At 34.8% G+C, this 17,557-nt stretch overlaps 2 protein-coding genes across 5 annotated transcripts in view; both read left to right on the forward strand.

Moving 5' to 3' along the window:
- The window catches only part of LOC149798401 (receptor-type tyrosine-protein phosphatase alpha-like), a 611,129-nt gene that overhangs the window by 56,441 nt on the left and 537,131 nt on the right, over nt 1-17,557 (forward strand). For all 4 annotated transcript variants that reach the window (XM_089963598.1, XM_089963597.1, XM_089963599.1 and 1 more), the window contains 2 exons: nt 668-808; nt 5,769-5,909. In XM_089963598.1, the coding sequence (XP_089819724.1) occupies nt 668-808; nt 5,769-5,909 (282 nt within the window). The remainder of the gene's footprint in view (nt 1-667; nt 809-5,768; nt 5,910-17,557) is intronic.
- The window catches only part of LOC149798402 (uncharacterized), a 31,462-nt gene continuing 23,051 nt past the window's right edge, over nt 9,147-17,557 (forward strand). Inside the window, exon 1 of the mRNA XM_089963604.1 lies at nt 9,147-9,219. The gene's annotated coding sequence lies outside the window, so the exon portion shown is untranslated. The remainder of the gene's footprint in view (nt 9,220-17,557) is intronic.

Genomic DNA, 17,557 nt, shown 5'->3' on the forward strand with positions numbered 1-17,557 from the left:
TTAATACAAAACAACGATATAATTCTAGGTTGAGACTGTATCATGCATGATGGCTCTTTGAACTTTGTGCACATTTGGCTGTCATATAAAAGTGAAAATGAACTCATTTAATTCACCTATTACATTTTCCAGAGGATTTAGTGACGGAATGAACACACAATTAAGCTTTTGAATAATTAAGGGTGTCATTTTAAACTTGTTATTTAGGAGTGCGTTTTCTAATGTTTACACAATTTAAAAAATCATTTCTATTTTAAGTTCAACATTAATCTTTATACATTTATCCAAATCAATCAAAACCTAATGCCTAGTGTTGTAACTTCAGTGATGGACTCTAATTGTAACCTGTTATTAAATGCTTATGCACGATCAAAAGCTAGACCCGATATGTAGACTTTGAATTATTAAACATACTGCCCGTATACAAAGATATACATTCTCCGAATGAAGGAATCATAAGGACCGATTATATTTCTTAATAACTTCAAACATGCCAGTGGATACAATAATCAACACCAACTAGTCTGGTGAAACAAGTTATCAAATATGCGTGACCATTACATTCTTGTGGACTTATTTTCTGTTTCTATTTTTAATATAAAATAATGATATAATTCGAGGTTGAGACTGCGAAAATGGTGTAATTAACATTTGTTTCTTTCATCAGTCTGTGACACAGGCAAATACAGTTATAACTGCAACGAAACATGTGGTAATTGTTTATACGGCAATAGCAGTTGCTCCACATTGGACGGACACTGCGTCTATGGATGCCAGACTGGATGGGTGGGTGACAATTGCAAAAGAGGTAAGTAATATTTTCGGTGCAAACGTAAGTGCCACCAAACGTTATACATGATATTGGTATTTAGATAAACAAGCGCGTGACATCAAGAAGTAACTTAGACTAATATACGTAAGAAGTATGTGCTAGTGCTGGAGATTTTAAACGCTTGCAAAGAAACATTTAAAATCTTGTATATGTAAGGCCATTTCTGGACCACTACTATTTAAGAAACTCCTAAGGTCACAATAACATATATAACATTCTAGTCTGGACTATTGCGATATGTTTCAGTACTAGATCACATAAAAGCAAACATTTAAGTCTCATTTCTATTTGCGATGATATTCCGAAAGTACAAGTCTTGGTTCAAAGCAACAACGAGACCATTTTTGGATCCCTCTTATCTAAATAAAATAAACCTACACCATATATAAAAGTAGACGATAATGCTAACTCAGAGCTTAACCAATGATACACATTTGTTTCTTTTACACTCGCTTATCTCTACATGAGGATGTGCTGAAGGAACACCTTTCCTTTTAAAGAAAGAATTAGAACAGTTTAGGCCTATTCTTATTTTATATAAAGTTAAGAAGTATTCAAGTTCCTCAAGAAAATACTAATTGTTTTATTCAGTCAATGTGTGTGAACATAGAATGTTATATGTATAGTTCAACATATCAAGAGTAATTCGGTAAGCATCACGTAATTTTGTTTGCGAACGAAGTCATGTCGACTTCAACATAAACTAAAAATGTAATGCAATTCTAAAGTTTGTATGGCCGGGCGAAACGACAAAGCGAGCTAACGTCCAATCAAAAATGTAATTTATTAGTAAATTAAACAATTACGCCGCAAAAGGGAAATACAAATTTATTTCATCATATTGTACACAGACTTCCCCTTCCTTATAGTAAATGTAACAAAGATTATTGAGAAAGGATTTCCAGGCCTGTTTTATATAGCACTAAATTATAATCAGTGCAGTCATTCAAATAAAATAGTTCTACTGTAAAGATGAAGGTCTTACAGTGCTGTTTCACTGCAAAACAGATCGCCAAAAATCTGCAATAATGTTCAGTGCAGAGAAACTAACATAATGGGATCAGTCCAATGCGATATAAATAATATATACAAAACTAAAATTTAACAACACTATCTTCCATGTATATAAGCTAGTAATTCATATATACATTACGAAATTAAGTATTTGTTCTGAAATGCTGTGGAAATATCTGGCAATCTGGTGGGATGGTCACCTTTCCGAAAGACAAACATCTAATAGCTGGGCACTTTGCTAAGATACAATTGCAAACCTAATGAAACGTTTCTCATATGGTGCATACATTTCAATGCAGATTTCCATGACATGACAGTTAGATAAGCACATTACTTTTTATACTGACTGCATAGGTGAACACTCATCGCGATATTAAATGCAAGCATGGAAGAAATGCATTTCCCCGAGTCGCCTGTAATATAGATATCCTCATTTTTAGACCAGTCTCAAACTAGTCATTCTAAAGGTTTAGAGGGAGCCCCGATTGGCTGAGTGATCTAAAGCGCTCTCCGTTACGGATCACAGCCATCTCACCTCTGTTTGAACCTGTTCGAGTCTCGGGTTCAGCCAATGTGGGTATGTGAGAAAGCTTGCCAGTAGCGTCTCGTGGGTCGGTGGTTCTTTTCGGGGTTTTCCCGGGTTCTTCCTCAGCCATTAGTAATAGCCACCATGTACAACATATCGTGTGTTCAAAAATAGCTCTAAACCCAACAACAACAACAACAAAGGTAAAAACATGTCTGCAATACACCAGTGAGAAGTATTCCATTATTTGGGACCTGGATTCTTAGATATAGTCCAGTTAGTTGTCATTTGTTACTTGTCATACATACCACGTTCTCAGGAAAGGCGAAACATGTTTCAGACGGCCTAACGTATTAATATGCATATACGTAACCGCCAAAAAATATTTCTAAGTTCAATTTCACAGTTAGCGATATTCTTGCTGCATATTGCTGCTTGATTTAATACCAGGTGAAAACCTTTTTAACAAACTAATTAAAGTGTACATCCATCCTAAAAGCACTTACTGATTCTTTGCTGTGATTAAAAACTTGCTACACATTGAGAAGTTGTCAAGTATTTTATTATTTTCGTTTGCCTACTAGAGAAAGCACTCTCAACAGCAGGAAAATTATGACCATATTAAGAACCTGATTTTTTGAGTCATCTGCAATTTGAAATCTTCATATTTACACCGGTCTTACGTTAAGCATACAAAAGGTAAAGAGACGTGTAAACATTAGGGACACAGCTTGCATGAGAGAGGATGAGAGTGTCATGAATTGGAGCGTGGAATTTTAGTGAAATTCTCAGTGGTTATGAATGATGAAGATTTGCTAAGCAGATTCACTTCATATTAGCAATTGTTCTCCTGTTCCATCCAGGCATGTACCCTCTCTGGGCGTTTCTATTCCCTCATCAAAGTTTCATGTATAAGTTTTCTGTCAAGTTACAGGTGTGACTTACGAAATCGTGGGGTTACAAAATAAGATGGAAGACTGGAAGTTTGTCAAGGGTTTTATAGATATTTGACGTATGCATAACCTCGGGACTATATCAGAATATGGGAAACAATATTATTAAGCTTTATTATTCTGTATGTTAATATGGGAGACGAAGGCGAGGTGCATGGAGCGAATAGCAAACCGAAAAACAGATGGTTCGAAGAGCTTAGTTTCTCGAAACAGTTTTATAGCTTCATAATCGTCATCAACAAGATAATACGTATTCCTTATTGCCCATAATTATTCCATTGAAAAGTGTATCGTATCTTAAGAAAAACTGCCTGAGAAGAGTATCATGAGTGTATGTGACTGGCTGGATGTGTTCTCTTATCTGTATAAGAATGCTGGCCTGGAGATGGAGATTAAACAGGTGTGCAGATATATGTGTTTGAACGTAATGATATCACAAGTATTCATAACCTTTTAATACTTTTCTTCCAAATATTCAGTTCTCGTTAGCTTTTGTGATACGTTTTAGTATTTGATTGCGTAGTTTTCACTACTGTGATTCAGATTTAAACAGTCCATTATTTCAATGATTGGTTCAGTCTTGATCTTGTAAGGAAACCGTTGAACACACCTGTAGTGTTGTTTTTCACCTACCCGCTTTTCCATCGAGAGGGGGTACTTTTATCAATGTGTTGTCCATTTTCCAAAGCCACTCTTTTATTTGTAGATTTGAACTCATTGTTTAATTCAATATCAACGTAATATAACCACCGCAATTATTTGTGTTATTAACAGCGAAACATTTGTAAATCCTTGTCGCAAAATATTATGAAACCATTTCAGGTGTAACATACGAAATAGTGTATCATTTATGCACGTCTGAATGTGAAACATTTTGCAATATGCTTTCAAAATGCGTTTGTTCATGTTTAGGTGTTTTACGAAAGGTGTCTGGCATCTTACTGCCTCAAATAAATTGCATAATAATACGTCCTAAACCAAAAATCAACTGTCATCGAACTTGTTATCTATCTGAATGTAATGATTGTTTTAAATTAAAGTGATACTTCAATCAGTGCAATTTTTGACCTCCTCAGCGTATATTCTGGGCTTCACAAAAATAAAACAATTCTAATTTTGAGTCTCTTCTAATTGTACAACTTTACCGTATATGTTAGGCCACACATCCATATTCAAATTGAAAGTGTCATTCCAGTATTTTTCACTAGTTCGATTAATATCCGTTTGGAAAGGTTTTTACGATCTCTACACTTTATTTGTATGAATACAATTGGAACAGGATAAATGTTCTGACCGGCGTCGTTACAAATAACTAGAACGTTTTGCATATGAACTTTAAACATTGAATTATAGATTAAAAATTAAGGAAAATTATGTTGAGACGATATGTAGCTTTGAAAAATCAAAATCAGTAATACTTCCATGAAAGGGTTTCACCAATATAGATTATATTATGTTCAAGCCATTTCTCTTGGATTAATTGTACTTTGTTCACTCTTATAAGTGCGTTCATCCATACATTTGTTTTATAAGATCTTCTCCTGATCGAGGTATATTTTCTCTATTAACATATGACACGCTAATAAAATTTCATCCTCTAAAACATGTTTTGTTGTGTTTGGCTTTTCATAATGGCAGTACATTTTTATCTCCTAAAAGGAACAGTTACTTACTCTCACATGTGTCAGACTCCAACAAATTGACAAACATTTTTTTGATAGAAGAGACACACAAATCCATGATATTTTCAAACCTAATAGAACTTTATCAATGTCTATCATTGCCAAACCACCATTAGAAAATGTGTCATGCACAGTGGATCTTTCAAATTTGTGCAGATTTGACTGTCATATAAAAGTGAAAATAAACTCATTTAATTCACCTATTACATTATCCAGAGGATTTGGTGACGGAATGAACACACTATTAAGTTTTTGAATAATTAATGTTTTCAGAACTGTCATTTTTAAACTTGTTATAATGCAGCGCGTTTTATAATGTTTACACAATTTATAATTATTTCTATTTTAATTTCAACATTAATCTTTATACATTTATCAAAATCCAATAAAACCTAATGCCCAGTGATGTAAATTCAATCATGGACTGTAATTGTAACCTGTTATAAAATGCTTATGCACGATCAAAAGCTAGACCTGATATATTGAATTTGCATTATTAAACATACTGCCCGTATGCAAAGATATACATTCTCCGAATGAAGGATTGTATTTCTTAATAACTTCAAACATGCCAGTGGATACTATAATCAACACCAACTAGTCTGGTGAAACAAATTATCAAATATACGTGACCATTACATTCTTGTGGACTTATTGTTCATTTCTTGGTGTGCACTCTGTCAGCATTTTCTGTTTCTATTTTTAATACAAACTAATGAGACTGCGAAAATGGCGTAATTAACATTTGTTTCTTTCATCAGTCTGTGGCACAGGCAAATACAGTTATAACTGCAACGAAACATGTGGTAATTGTTTATACGGCAATAGCAGTTGCTCCACATTGGACGGACACTGCGTCTATGGATGCCAGACTGGATGGGTGGGTGACAATTGCAAAAGAGGTAAGTAATATTTCAGTGCAAACGTAAGTGCCACCAAACGCTATATATGATACTGGTACTTTGATAAACAAGCGCGTGACATCAAGACGCAACTTAGACTAATGTACGTAAGAAGTATGTGCTAGTGCTGGAGATTTTAAAGAAACATTTAAAATCTTGTATATGTAAGGCCTTTTCTGGACCACAACTATTTAAGAAAATCACAAGGTCAAAATAACATATATACACTTCTAATCCGGACTATAGTGATATGTTTCAGTACTAGATCACATCAAAGCAAACGTTTAAGTCTCATTTCTATTTGCGATGATATTCCGAAGATACAAGTCTTGGTTCAAAGCAACAACGAGACCATTTCTGGATCATTCTTATCTAAATAAAATAAACCTACACCATATTCATTTTTTTTTTAAAAAGTGGACGATCATGCTAATTCAGAGCATAACCAATGATGCTCATTTTTTTTTTACAATCGCTTATCTCTACATGTGCATGTTCTGAAGGAACACCTTTTCTTTTAAAGAAAGAATAAGGACAATTTTGGCCTATTCATATTTCATATAGATTAAGAAGTATTCAGATTCCTCAAGAAAATACTAATTGTTTCATTCAGTCAATGTGGGTGAACATAGAATATTATATGTATAGTTCAACATATCAAGAGAAAATCGGTAAAACGTAATTCTGTTTGCGAGCGAGGTCATGTTGACTTCAACAGAAAATAAACATGTAATGCACTTCTAAAGTTTGTATAGACCTGCCAAACGACAAAGCTAGCTAACGTCCAATCACAAATGTTATTTATTATTAAATTAAACAATTACGCCGCAACTGGGAAATGCTAATTGATTTTATCATATTGTGAACAGACTTCCCACTACTACCTTATAGTAAATGTAACAAAGATTACTGAGACAGTATTTATATTCCTGTTTTATATAGCACTAAATTATAATTAGTGTAGATATTACAATGAATTAGTTCTACTGCAAAGATGAAGGTCTTAAAGTGCTTTTTCACTACAAAACAGATCGACAGAAATCTGTAATAATGTTCAGTGCAGAGAAACTAATATAATGAGATCAGTCCAATGCGATATTAATAATATATACCAAACTAAAATTTAACAACACTATCTTCCATGCATATGAGCTAGCAATTCATATATAAATTACGAAATTAAGTATTTGTTCTGAAATGCTGTGGAAATATCTGGCAATCTGGTGGGGTGACCATCTTTCCGAAAGGCGAACAGCTCATAGCTGGGCACTTTGCTAAGATACAATTGCAAACCTAATGAAACGTTTCTCATATGGTGCATACATTTTAATTCAGATTTCCATGACATCACAGTTAGATAAGCACAATGATAAAGTATAAACAAGGTAGATGCACCTTGATTGTTAAAACCAATAATTCTAACCAGACTTCTTACCTATGTACAGGATTTAATTAAAGATGGATTGCTGATAACTATTATTTTATTCAGGTTCTATCAGATTCAGAAAACTATGTTTTCCAATTTTGTTTTGACATAATGCAGATGATAAATACGAATAATATGTATTGTGTACAATTCTTCTAGACATTAACTATTCGTCACTGTTAGATGAAAGAATAAATGAAAGGTGAAATGGAAAAATGATCGTTTACTTTGACTGAAGTTTAAATCCTCTATTATGTTTCATAATTTGTTCTCCAAATCAGTACAAACCATAACAGCAATTGAAACAGACCGGTGACATAATTTCACAGTATAAATCTAGACCTAGCTCCTGTTATGTACGTCAAATGGATATTGCTCAGAGGGTTGTACAAATCTTTCATAAAACACCAAATGCCGTGTTCATTTGTGCAAAGGTATTCATTTTACAGTTAGAAAGAATATGTGAATGAAAAACAAATTTTAAGTTAATTATGTTTCTCCAATAATACTTACCCAAACAAATTACGTTTGGAATGTCATTGGAGAATGTATTCGAAGGAAAAAGCAAATTTTGTATTAAAAAAAAATGTTTCTCCGAGACTAGTTACCTAATCAGATCACTTAATATCAATTCCAACCTGCCCGCCATGTGAGCATCCTCGTTAGTATCTAGCTCAGCTAAACATTGGCGACACCTTTTGGTATCCAGGTAATGTAATAGTCTATATGTATTACCCTCTATCTATTGATATAGACTATGAAAGACGAATTGTATTATTTTATTGGGTCTAGATTTGCGAGTTAGCAGCCTAATATTCCTAACATAATGTGATTTGAGAAAATATTCGAACGAAAATGATGGTATGTAATAGATACAAAATTTCATAAGTGCTTTGTTCCGAGTTGGCCAAAGGTAAATCCTTGACATATGTATACGCCGTATCAAACTCGTTATTTCCGTTAAGTTTCAGAAAGATATAGCTTAGTCTGTATATTCTAGTTACCCAAGTTACTCTGCTTGAATGCACAAAGATTTATCAAACAATTGACATTTAACAGGGTACATCATACTCAGGTTTCTACTAAAACACGATGAAAAGGAATTTAATGTGTAAAGCTTTTACTTTTGTAATGTATTTAAATACAAGTCTAATGGATATTTACGAGCTCAAAATAACTAAAAGATGTTCATTAACGAAATAAAGATTCTTCTTGAACTCAATCTCGTTTGAAAATATATCTAAACATTTTTAGTTCTCTTATCCACCATAAAGTCAATTTGTTGTTTCAGAATTGTGTGCCTTTTAGAAGTTGTGTCACTAGTGCACGTATTTTACTTTTTATACTGAATGCATAGGTGAACACTCATCGCGATATTAAATGCAAGCATGGAAGAAATGCTTTTCCCCGAGTCGACTACTAGAGAAAGCACTCTCAACAGCAGGTCAAATGTGATCATATTAAAAAGGTGATTTTTGGAGTCATCTGCAATATGAATATGAAATCTTCATATTTACACCGGATTTAAATAAAACATACTATTGGTAACGATACGTGTAAACGTTAGATACATAGAGCGCATGAGAGAGGAGGAGAGAACAATGAATTGGGGCTATGATGTTTAGAGAACTTCTCAGATTTGCTATACAGATTCACTTCATATTAACAATTGTTCTCCTGTTCCATCAAGTATCACCTCTGTGTTTTATGAAATTCGGAAATTATTCATGTGTCTTTTTCCTTGACGAAATCCTGAGAAAGAATGCGTTTCTATTATCTCGTTAAAGTTTTATGTGTACGTTTTCTGTTAGGTTGACAGGTGTGACTTACGAAATGGTGGGATTACACAATAGGATGGACGAAATGGAGATGGAAAGGAAACAGGTGTGCATATATGTGTGTTTGAACATACAAAAACATCCAAATGATGTGATGTCAGTACCACGTGTAACACACAATTTTAAAGAAACTGTATAGCATAGCTCTGTTTGCTTATTTGAACATTACTTTGCCGAAATGTATCATTTAATATGCGTAACGTGTATCAAACGTCTATGCAGCATGGCTATATCCAAAGGTTTCAAACAATATATTAGATGCAAATTAGACCTTAAAAATATAAAAGAACCCTTTTGAGTTTTGAATATTTCCTTTAGCATTGGTTTAGATTTGTCCTTAAACCACTTTTGTTCTTATATATATCCCTGTTATAATTCTTCCATTAAATGATATACTATTTATTCACATTTTTGCTACGCAAAATTTAGTTTCGATTCTCTTTGCGTTTTCTTTATTTCGGCTTGAATTACATCAGTGCTACCTCTTAAGGATATATTCTTTTCACCTATTTAGTTTTTTTTTTAAATGTATTTGTATCTGCTGGAATTTGTATTTGGACTTGTACTTGCTATAAATCAAAATTATTACGAAATGGTACACCTTTTTGCCTTTTTCGGAAATAAACAACGTAACCACACCAACACTACTCGTATATTCTTAATCCTTTAACCTGTTTGAAAGTGTTAAATCCTAAAGTGTCCTTTGTTTTAAATGTCTGTCAGTTTAACATCTTTCGTCATCTTCATCTTATAACTCAAAACTGTTATAGATATATAATAATTTGGTGTTCACAATTTAAGCAAAGCTTTAATTTACTGTCATTTCGTTTTTATAGGATGTACACATGGGCGAGGTCCGACGGGTATATTGCATTGGCATAAGTCAAATAAGTTTAGCATAGTGTATATATTTTGTATTGATTCTGTAACACCGGTAGTCATTGAAGCTTAAGAACAAGTGTGGAGGTATGCTAAGCTATTCGTACCCTAAGAATTATCTGAGTAGCCTTGTTTTGATCCTTTTGACGTTTCTGTAGTAGAAACTAAGACACACCACATATAATTTAATTACAATATTCCAGCCTTCAAAGTACTAAGAAACACACGGGTGTTTTAGTGGCCTCAATCGAAAGACAATTGCGATTAGAATTGACACGTCTGAGCTCCATGTTTGTAGTCTTGCTTGTGGTCAGTACAAATTGTTGAAATGAGTGAGCAGTGTTCCAGAGTGACACCTAGATTTCGTATTGGCTATGTGAATATTATGCTGGTATTGCGGATACTTTTATTGTTTGAGAGAAAGAATGTGAATACTAAAGTCAATCCGTGCCGATCAGAATAGTTTCAGTCATATGATCATTCATCTGCGGCTTGTTACATGTCATCCATGACCTCATATTTAAATGCAGCTCTCTACACATTGGATGGTAGCATCAACATCTGTTTGGTATCTAGATTTTGATATTTGAGAGTCATCAGCGTACAATAGGTGAAAATAATACATGTCGATATATTACACTTCAGAGCGGCTTAATTTATAGAATGAAAAAAATGTGGTATAGAAGAGAGACATGTGTAAAACCAAAGTGTTGATCAATTGGACTGGAATGTTTTCCTATTACGGACACAAATTCAAAAACATGCTGGAGATAATGAAGTAAAATATTATGGTTTATTGTGTCAAATGCTGCAGATAAGTCAATGATGTTGACAACTGTAAATATATATACTACCCTAGGCAGAGCGAATTTCGTTGACTATTCTCAGAAAGGTAGGTTCAGTACTATGGCGAGGCCATGTGAAAACTACATTTCACTAAAAGACTATCCGAATTCAGATGAGATACAAATTGGGATAAGACATCTTTTTTATTATTAGTGAATAAATGAGAGGTTGGAAACAGGGCGGTAGTTCTTTAAATCGTTATTGTTAAGCGTCGGTTTCTCCAATATAGGCTTTATAATCGCAGTTTTGAAAACTGATGGGTGTTATCTGGATGAGAAGTGATAACATCAGTTAGTGAAGACAACATTGAATCGAAGCACTCAGGCAGCAGTTCTGTCTGAGTCTCGACGAGTTCATCTGACTTTGAGGAGCTCTTCGTCACAATTATATATATATATATATATACCAACTGCATAGAGATAGGTTTAGTTGCTGTTAAAGGTAGCCGTTGAAATTCTTTACACAACTATATGGTGAATAAATTGAGATCATGCCAGCAGGCTTTTCTCTAATCGATTGAACTTTGTAACGGAAGAACCTCGTAAACAGGTCTGCAAGATCAAAGCGATGAAAGGTCGTTGTAATTTTAGTACATGTATTTAATAGCATTAGCTTGTTTCTATCCTAGGAAATATGCGGCATGAATTCTGTTTGTGACATTCTTCTTAACTGCTTCATAAATCTGCTCATGATTAGTGAGTCTCGTTAGAAAGCAAAGTTCTTTCAGCCTTACGATATTCTCAACATCTCCGGATCTAGATGAGTAAGATGGTGTATAATCTTATAACAGACGTGACAGTACACATGTTTAGCCATATAATCGGATTTCATATCCGGCAATTATATTAAGCATTTAAAAATTCTTATGTGTTCAAACTATTTGACATTATCACCCCATGAAAGTAATATACTGATTAACCGCTGAGGACATGTTTATATAATTGGGGGGTGGGGGGAGGAACGAGATAATCACTATATGAAAACGAATTGTAGAGCACACAGAATTCACCTTATTCTACTGCAGAATGCCGACGACAATATTATTCAACAGACGACATTAGTTTCAAGTATTGCCACCCTTCACATGTACAAACACGTTAATTGTTGGAAGAACATTATTGTCTTATATGTATATCAATGTTCTACAACATGAAAGTGCCATAATTTTACCGATATTTCCTACAAGTATGTATAGAATAATACTCCTTTCAGATTTGTATTCATATAACAAAATTTAATACGCAAACGAAAACTAAACCCATCGGAGTGTATTCATTTGATGCTTAAGCTATATTTGCATAGTTTGAAGTTTTGAGCAATAAATTCAGTAGGTATCTTGTTTAACGGACTTACTGTCAGAGAAAGTGGTAAAACCCATCATGGGCTTTGCGAACTATGAACTACTTTTATATCTGTTCGGCTTCAAACCAGTCAATGGATCTTCCATTATCAACAACTTCAAAAGACTGATAATTTTATTTCGGTTCGGGCTAACAGCAAGCGCGATCTTTTACATAGGCTGGAATTATCATTGACCACCTGCGTCTGAGTAAAAGAGGTTATCACAGTTAGAGTGATGGGACAATATGAGAATATATCGTCTTTCTAACCACCGTGGGTTGTAGATGGTGCTATCCGCTATACAGAAATGAACTAGCCGTTGATCAGGTGGATAAACGATATAGGGAATGCTAATTAAATGTACTTAAGATAAAGTGCCTAAAAAAATCGATTTTGCTGTCAGATGTACGACATCGTATCTTGTTATCGTTACACCTGGACTTTTATCGATACGGATAGTATTCATTATAGTAATGGCTCTTAAAGTGGCGAGAAATGCCAATATATTAGCATTGTTGGTACGATTTGTGTGTAGCGGAAACAAGCTAATATTTACATTCCTCCTTATATTCCACTGGGTTAGTGTCGGTGAGATTTACGCTCATCAAACATTATTTACATCGAGGCTTATCTTTGCCTTCAGTGATGGACTCATGTTAAGAAAGACGATCCATACTGTAGCTCTCAAAGATAATATAGTCTGAATAACCTGATTGTAACATCTTACCAGCATACTCAGCAGGAGCCTTCACCTTACTCGATCTCGTATCGTAAACAAATATGGAAAGGAGTTATATGATGTCCCATGACATTAAGCATTGTTATGTTTGTCAATTTGTTCATGATTATGGGTGATGTATAATTGCAGGTTGGACTTGACCTTGTCAACTTCACTGTATACTTGACATTTGACACTGATGGTGTCTTTACTTTGTAAACAAATAATACCTAGTTAATATGTCTCTATGAGTGTGGAATAAATATTAGAATCATTATCAAAAAATGTAAACTTGTTTATTAGGGTCTGGGCCTATCATATTAAGATTCAATCAGGAAAGAACATGTTGTACTTGATGCTTCCCATGTACTTTATTGTATTTTCTTACAACATTGAATTTTCTAGAAACGAGCTTTGGACTCATATCATGGTACAACGATTGCGAGATAGCTTTTTACATAATTTTGTTTACTTGAACAATTTTTAATTCTTGTATTTAACATCTGAGGTAGAATCAGACTTCTTGTTAGGTTCAGTATTTCATTTGGGCAGAACTATTAGTTAAAATTATTATGAACTGAAATTACAAAGTGTGCATCTAAACTATTCTTATAGTGGAACATTAATTGGGAACATAATGTTTAAGACAAGAACTGTTTTGATTTATTATTGTCATGCATGAAATATTTAGTACAGAATCACTAGTCAGGCCATTATCACATTACCAAGTTCGGGATTACGGGCAAATCAATCACGTTCAGTATTGGAACTTATTTGAAATACCGTTGATTTATTTAGGGCAGTGATAGACTAATTAGAAATATTGTAAGTTATTTTTAAATTATTATTTGTATCTCAGGCAAAAAAGTTATTTGGTTAATTTTACAAAACTTGCTGGTTTTCGCTCTTTTATGTTACTTTGTTTAAGACAATAGAGTCATACTTTTTGCAGATCGGGAAGATGTCATGGCCTTTGGGATGCTGTCATTTACACATAAAGTCTTAAGTGGTATATGGTACGAATTAATGCAGGTTTCATCGATGGTATATATTCTAAATTCTGAACCTTTGAGCCAACTTTCTCTCATTGTAGTCCTGTTCTGAAGAAGAGTATTAGAAAAATATCGTTTGATTGGTCAGAACCAGGAGCAAATGTGACTTCATCACTCAGCAAAAATATGTCAACCAAAGAACAATTTTGTGATTAATTTCATTCTCAAGAGCTGCGTTGCCACATCCCTAGTAATTAACCAAGCAAGGTATAAATCAGGCATTTTATTTTCAATAGGATTATCTTTTGATCCTAATAAGCCTTGTTAGTTAGAAATGGCTTGACCACAACCATATATCCAGCTAGTTCAATGCCTATCAATACATCAAGACCATCAGTGGGCAACTAATCAACCTGCTCCGAAGGTGACAGGTAATGACACTAAGTTAGATAACAAAGTTATACTATGTAGTGGAATTTGAATAAAGCGGCACTCGTCATCTTGAATAAGACAATCTCTCTTTTTGAAGCAGCTGTCAAATCTCCTAGAGTATGGACATTATACAGGTGGCAACCTGATTATTGTTGGAGATTTCAGCTTTCACTTTGACTGTCCTGTGAATACATCAAAACTCCTAGATTCGATTAATGTTTTCAACCTCAAAAAGTCAGTTAACCAACCCACCCATAAAATGGTCACATGTTAGTCTGGATTCTTTATTGACCTGATCATAATATTATACGGTCCTCCCTGGTAGCCCACAAACTTGCATCAGATCACATTTACATTATATGCCATCTTGACGTATTAGTCCCTAACGCTCAATCTGTATCTGCTACTAACTCCGTATAATAAATATAACCAAACTAATACATGACATCCAAGCAAACCTAACAACTTACTTACTTCCTGCAGCAGAACAATTCGATAACTGCCTGCGTTCATTGCTCGACAAAGATGCCCCAGCCACCAAGCGCAGAGTTTCAATTCAAACGTGTTCTCCGTCGTACAGCAGTGTTAGGGACCAACTTCGCACTTCTAAAAGAGACGGCCGTAAAACTGAGAGTCTTTGGCGTACCACAGCAAATCGATAACTGTCTGCGTTTATTGCCCGACAAACATGCCCCAGCCACCAAGTGCAGAGTATCAATTCAAAAGTATTCTCCATTGTATAGCAGTGTTAGGGATCGGCTTGGCACTTCTAAAAGAGACCGACGTAAAGCTAAAAGGCTTTGGCTTTCCACAAGATTCACTATCCATAAGCAAATATATGAAGTGGCTAAGAAGAACGTCACATAGTCCATGCAGCGAAATTAGCCAAGCACAGTACTAAGAGCATGGACAATTCCAACTGCAAGAAGGTCTTCGAGATTACTAACAAGCTAATGTCAAGAAACAAATGTCCACAGCTCTCAACAATCTTCTCTCCAGTCCACCATCAGGATCTGTTTGCAAATTACTTCCATGACAAAGTACAAACCATAAGAGATAAGCCTGAAAACACAATTGCAATTGACTCGTTATCATCATACACCTGCGATACAGAATCTGAGCGGGAACCATTAGCAGCATTTTAACCTGTCTCTATGAATTTAGTACAAACAATCGTGATGAAGAGTGCACCAAGGTCATGTGAACTTGATCCAATTTCAGCATCACTGCTGCTTGAGTGATTATATCCAGTATTGCCTTCACTAAAAAATGTAACTAATACCTCTCTCTCATCCGGGGAATTCCCATCATTTTTCAAAACTGTCATTGTAAAGTCTCTGCTGAAGAAACCAACACTAGACCATACTGATTTAAAGAACTACCGCCCAGTTTCTAATCTCCCATCCATAACAAAAATCTCAGAAAAGGTTGTTCTATCCCAGCTTGAATCGCATCTAAATTCAAACAGTCTTTTTAGCAATGTATAACCTGCTTATCGCCCTTGCCATAGCACTGAAACTACTCTTTTAAACGTAGTTAATGACATTCTCTCTGCGTTCGATAGTGTAAAGATTTCAGCCCTCACCCTTCTTGATTTGTATGCAGTATTTGACAAAATAGACCATGATATATTATTTCATCGTTTCCAACATGTACTTGGCAATCATGATACAGCCTTAATGTGGTTCAAGTCCTACTTGGTCAACAGGACACAAACTGTATATCCAAATGGAATACACTCCAGCCCAGTTGATCTATGTTGTGGTGTTCCACAGGGGTCTGTTCTTTGACCTGTTCTCTTAATTATGTACACTCAGTCGCTCTTAAATGTCATAAATCATCATGCAGTGTCTCACCAATTGTACGCTGATGACACCCAACTATACATATCTAGCCACCCAACTGAAGTTGATGCTACCATCCAAGGTGTAGAGAAGTGCATTTCTGATGTGAGATCATGGATGACATGTAACAAACTGCAGATGAATGATGATAAAACTGAGGCCATTCTGATCACAACACAAAGACGTTCTCATTCACATTCTTTACCTCAAACAGCAAATACCAAGAACACCAACATTAAATTCACACAATCAGTACGAAACCTAGGTGTTACTCTGGACAGTACTCTAATATTACACCAAAATGTCGTGAACATATGCAAGGCTGCATATCTTGAGATGAGACGCATCAGCTCAGTTCGCAAATATCTTTCAGCTGATGCCACTAAAACACTTGTGTGTTCATTAGTAATTTCAAGACTGGACTATTGTAACTCAATTCTGTCTGGTTCATCGCAATAACTGCTCCAGAAACTTCAAAAAGTTCAAAACACAGCTGCTCGGATCATACTTAGAGTACCACGATCAGAGCACACCTCACCGCTTCTCTGTTCCCTACACTGGCTATCCATTCGATCCAGAATCAAACACAAAATTCGTTCTCTGTGCTACGTTTCACTGTCGAACTCTAGTCCAACATACATATCCGACCTCACCTATGTGTACACACCAGCAAGATACTTACGCTCCTCTTCTGACAATCGTATACTCATTATTTCAACTATGAAAACAAAGTCATATGGACAGCGTCCTTTTTCATACCAGGGCCTAGCAACGTGGAACGAATTGCCCAATGCACTTAGACACAAAGACACAGTGATCACATTCAAGAGGGCTCCCAAACTCACTTATTTTGACAGCAAGAACAAACTTAAAGACCTAATATTTTTTCCTACCTTAAATATGCTCAGCATGCTTTTTTAATTGTTTTTTAGTTTCATGGTGTTTGTTTTTGCAATCATATCATTATATGTTCTTTATCTGATAAGTGTTGTCTAATATTGAAAAGCGCTTAGAGCTTCCAAAGATTAGGCGCTATACAAAGTCCTCGTTATTATTATTATTATTATTATTATTATTATTATTATACAATCGTTCTGGCATCAGCCACATACCGTTAGAGCAAAACAAATTTCGGCCTTTGATAACTCCATTTTGGACTCTATTAATATAAACAAACATCATTTGCTCTGAAATAATCTAACTCAAAATTCCAGCGTTTATTGACCATGATAGCTTATTGAATATACGGATGTGATGCTTGCAGTGATGACCTCATTATAAACAACGAGACCTGGAAAGATCACCTCGGAAGTATTCGGAATTTCGTTGAAT

Source organism: Sinohyriopsis cumingii, chromosome 6, assembly GCF_028554795.1.
Source record: "Sinohyriopsis cumingii isolate HCF-2022 chromosome 6, ASM2855479v2, whole genome shotgun sequence".
NCBI classification, from domain to species: Eukaryota; Metazoa; Mollusca; class Bivalvia; order Unionida; family Unionidae; genus Sinohyriopsis; species Sinohyriopsis cumingii.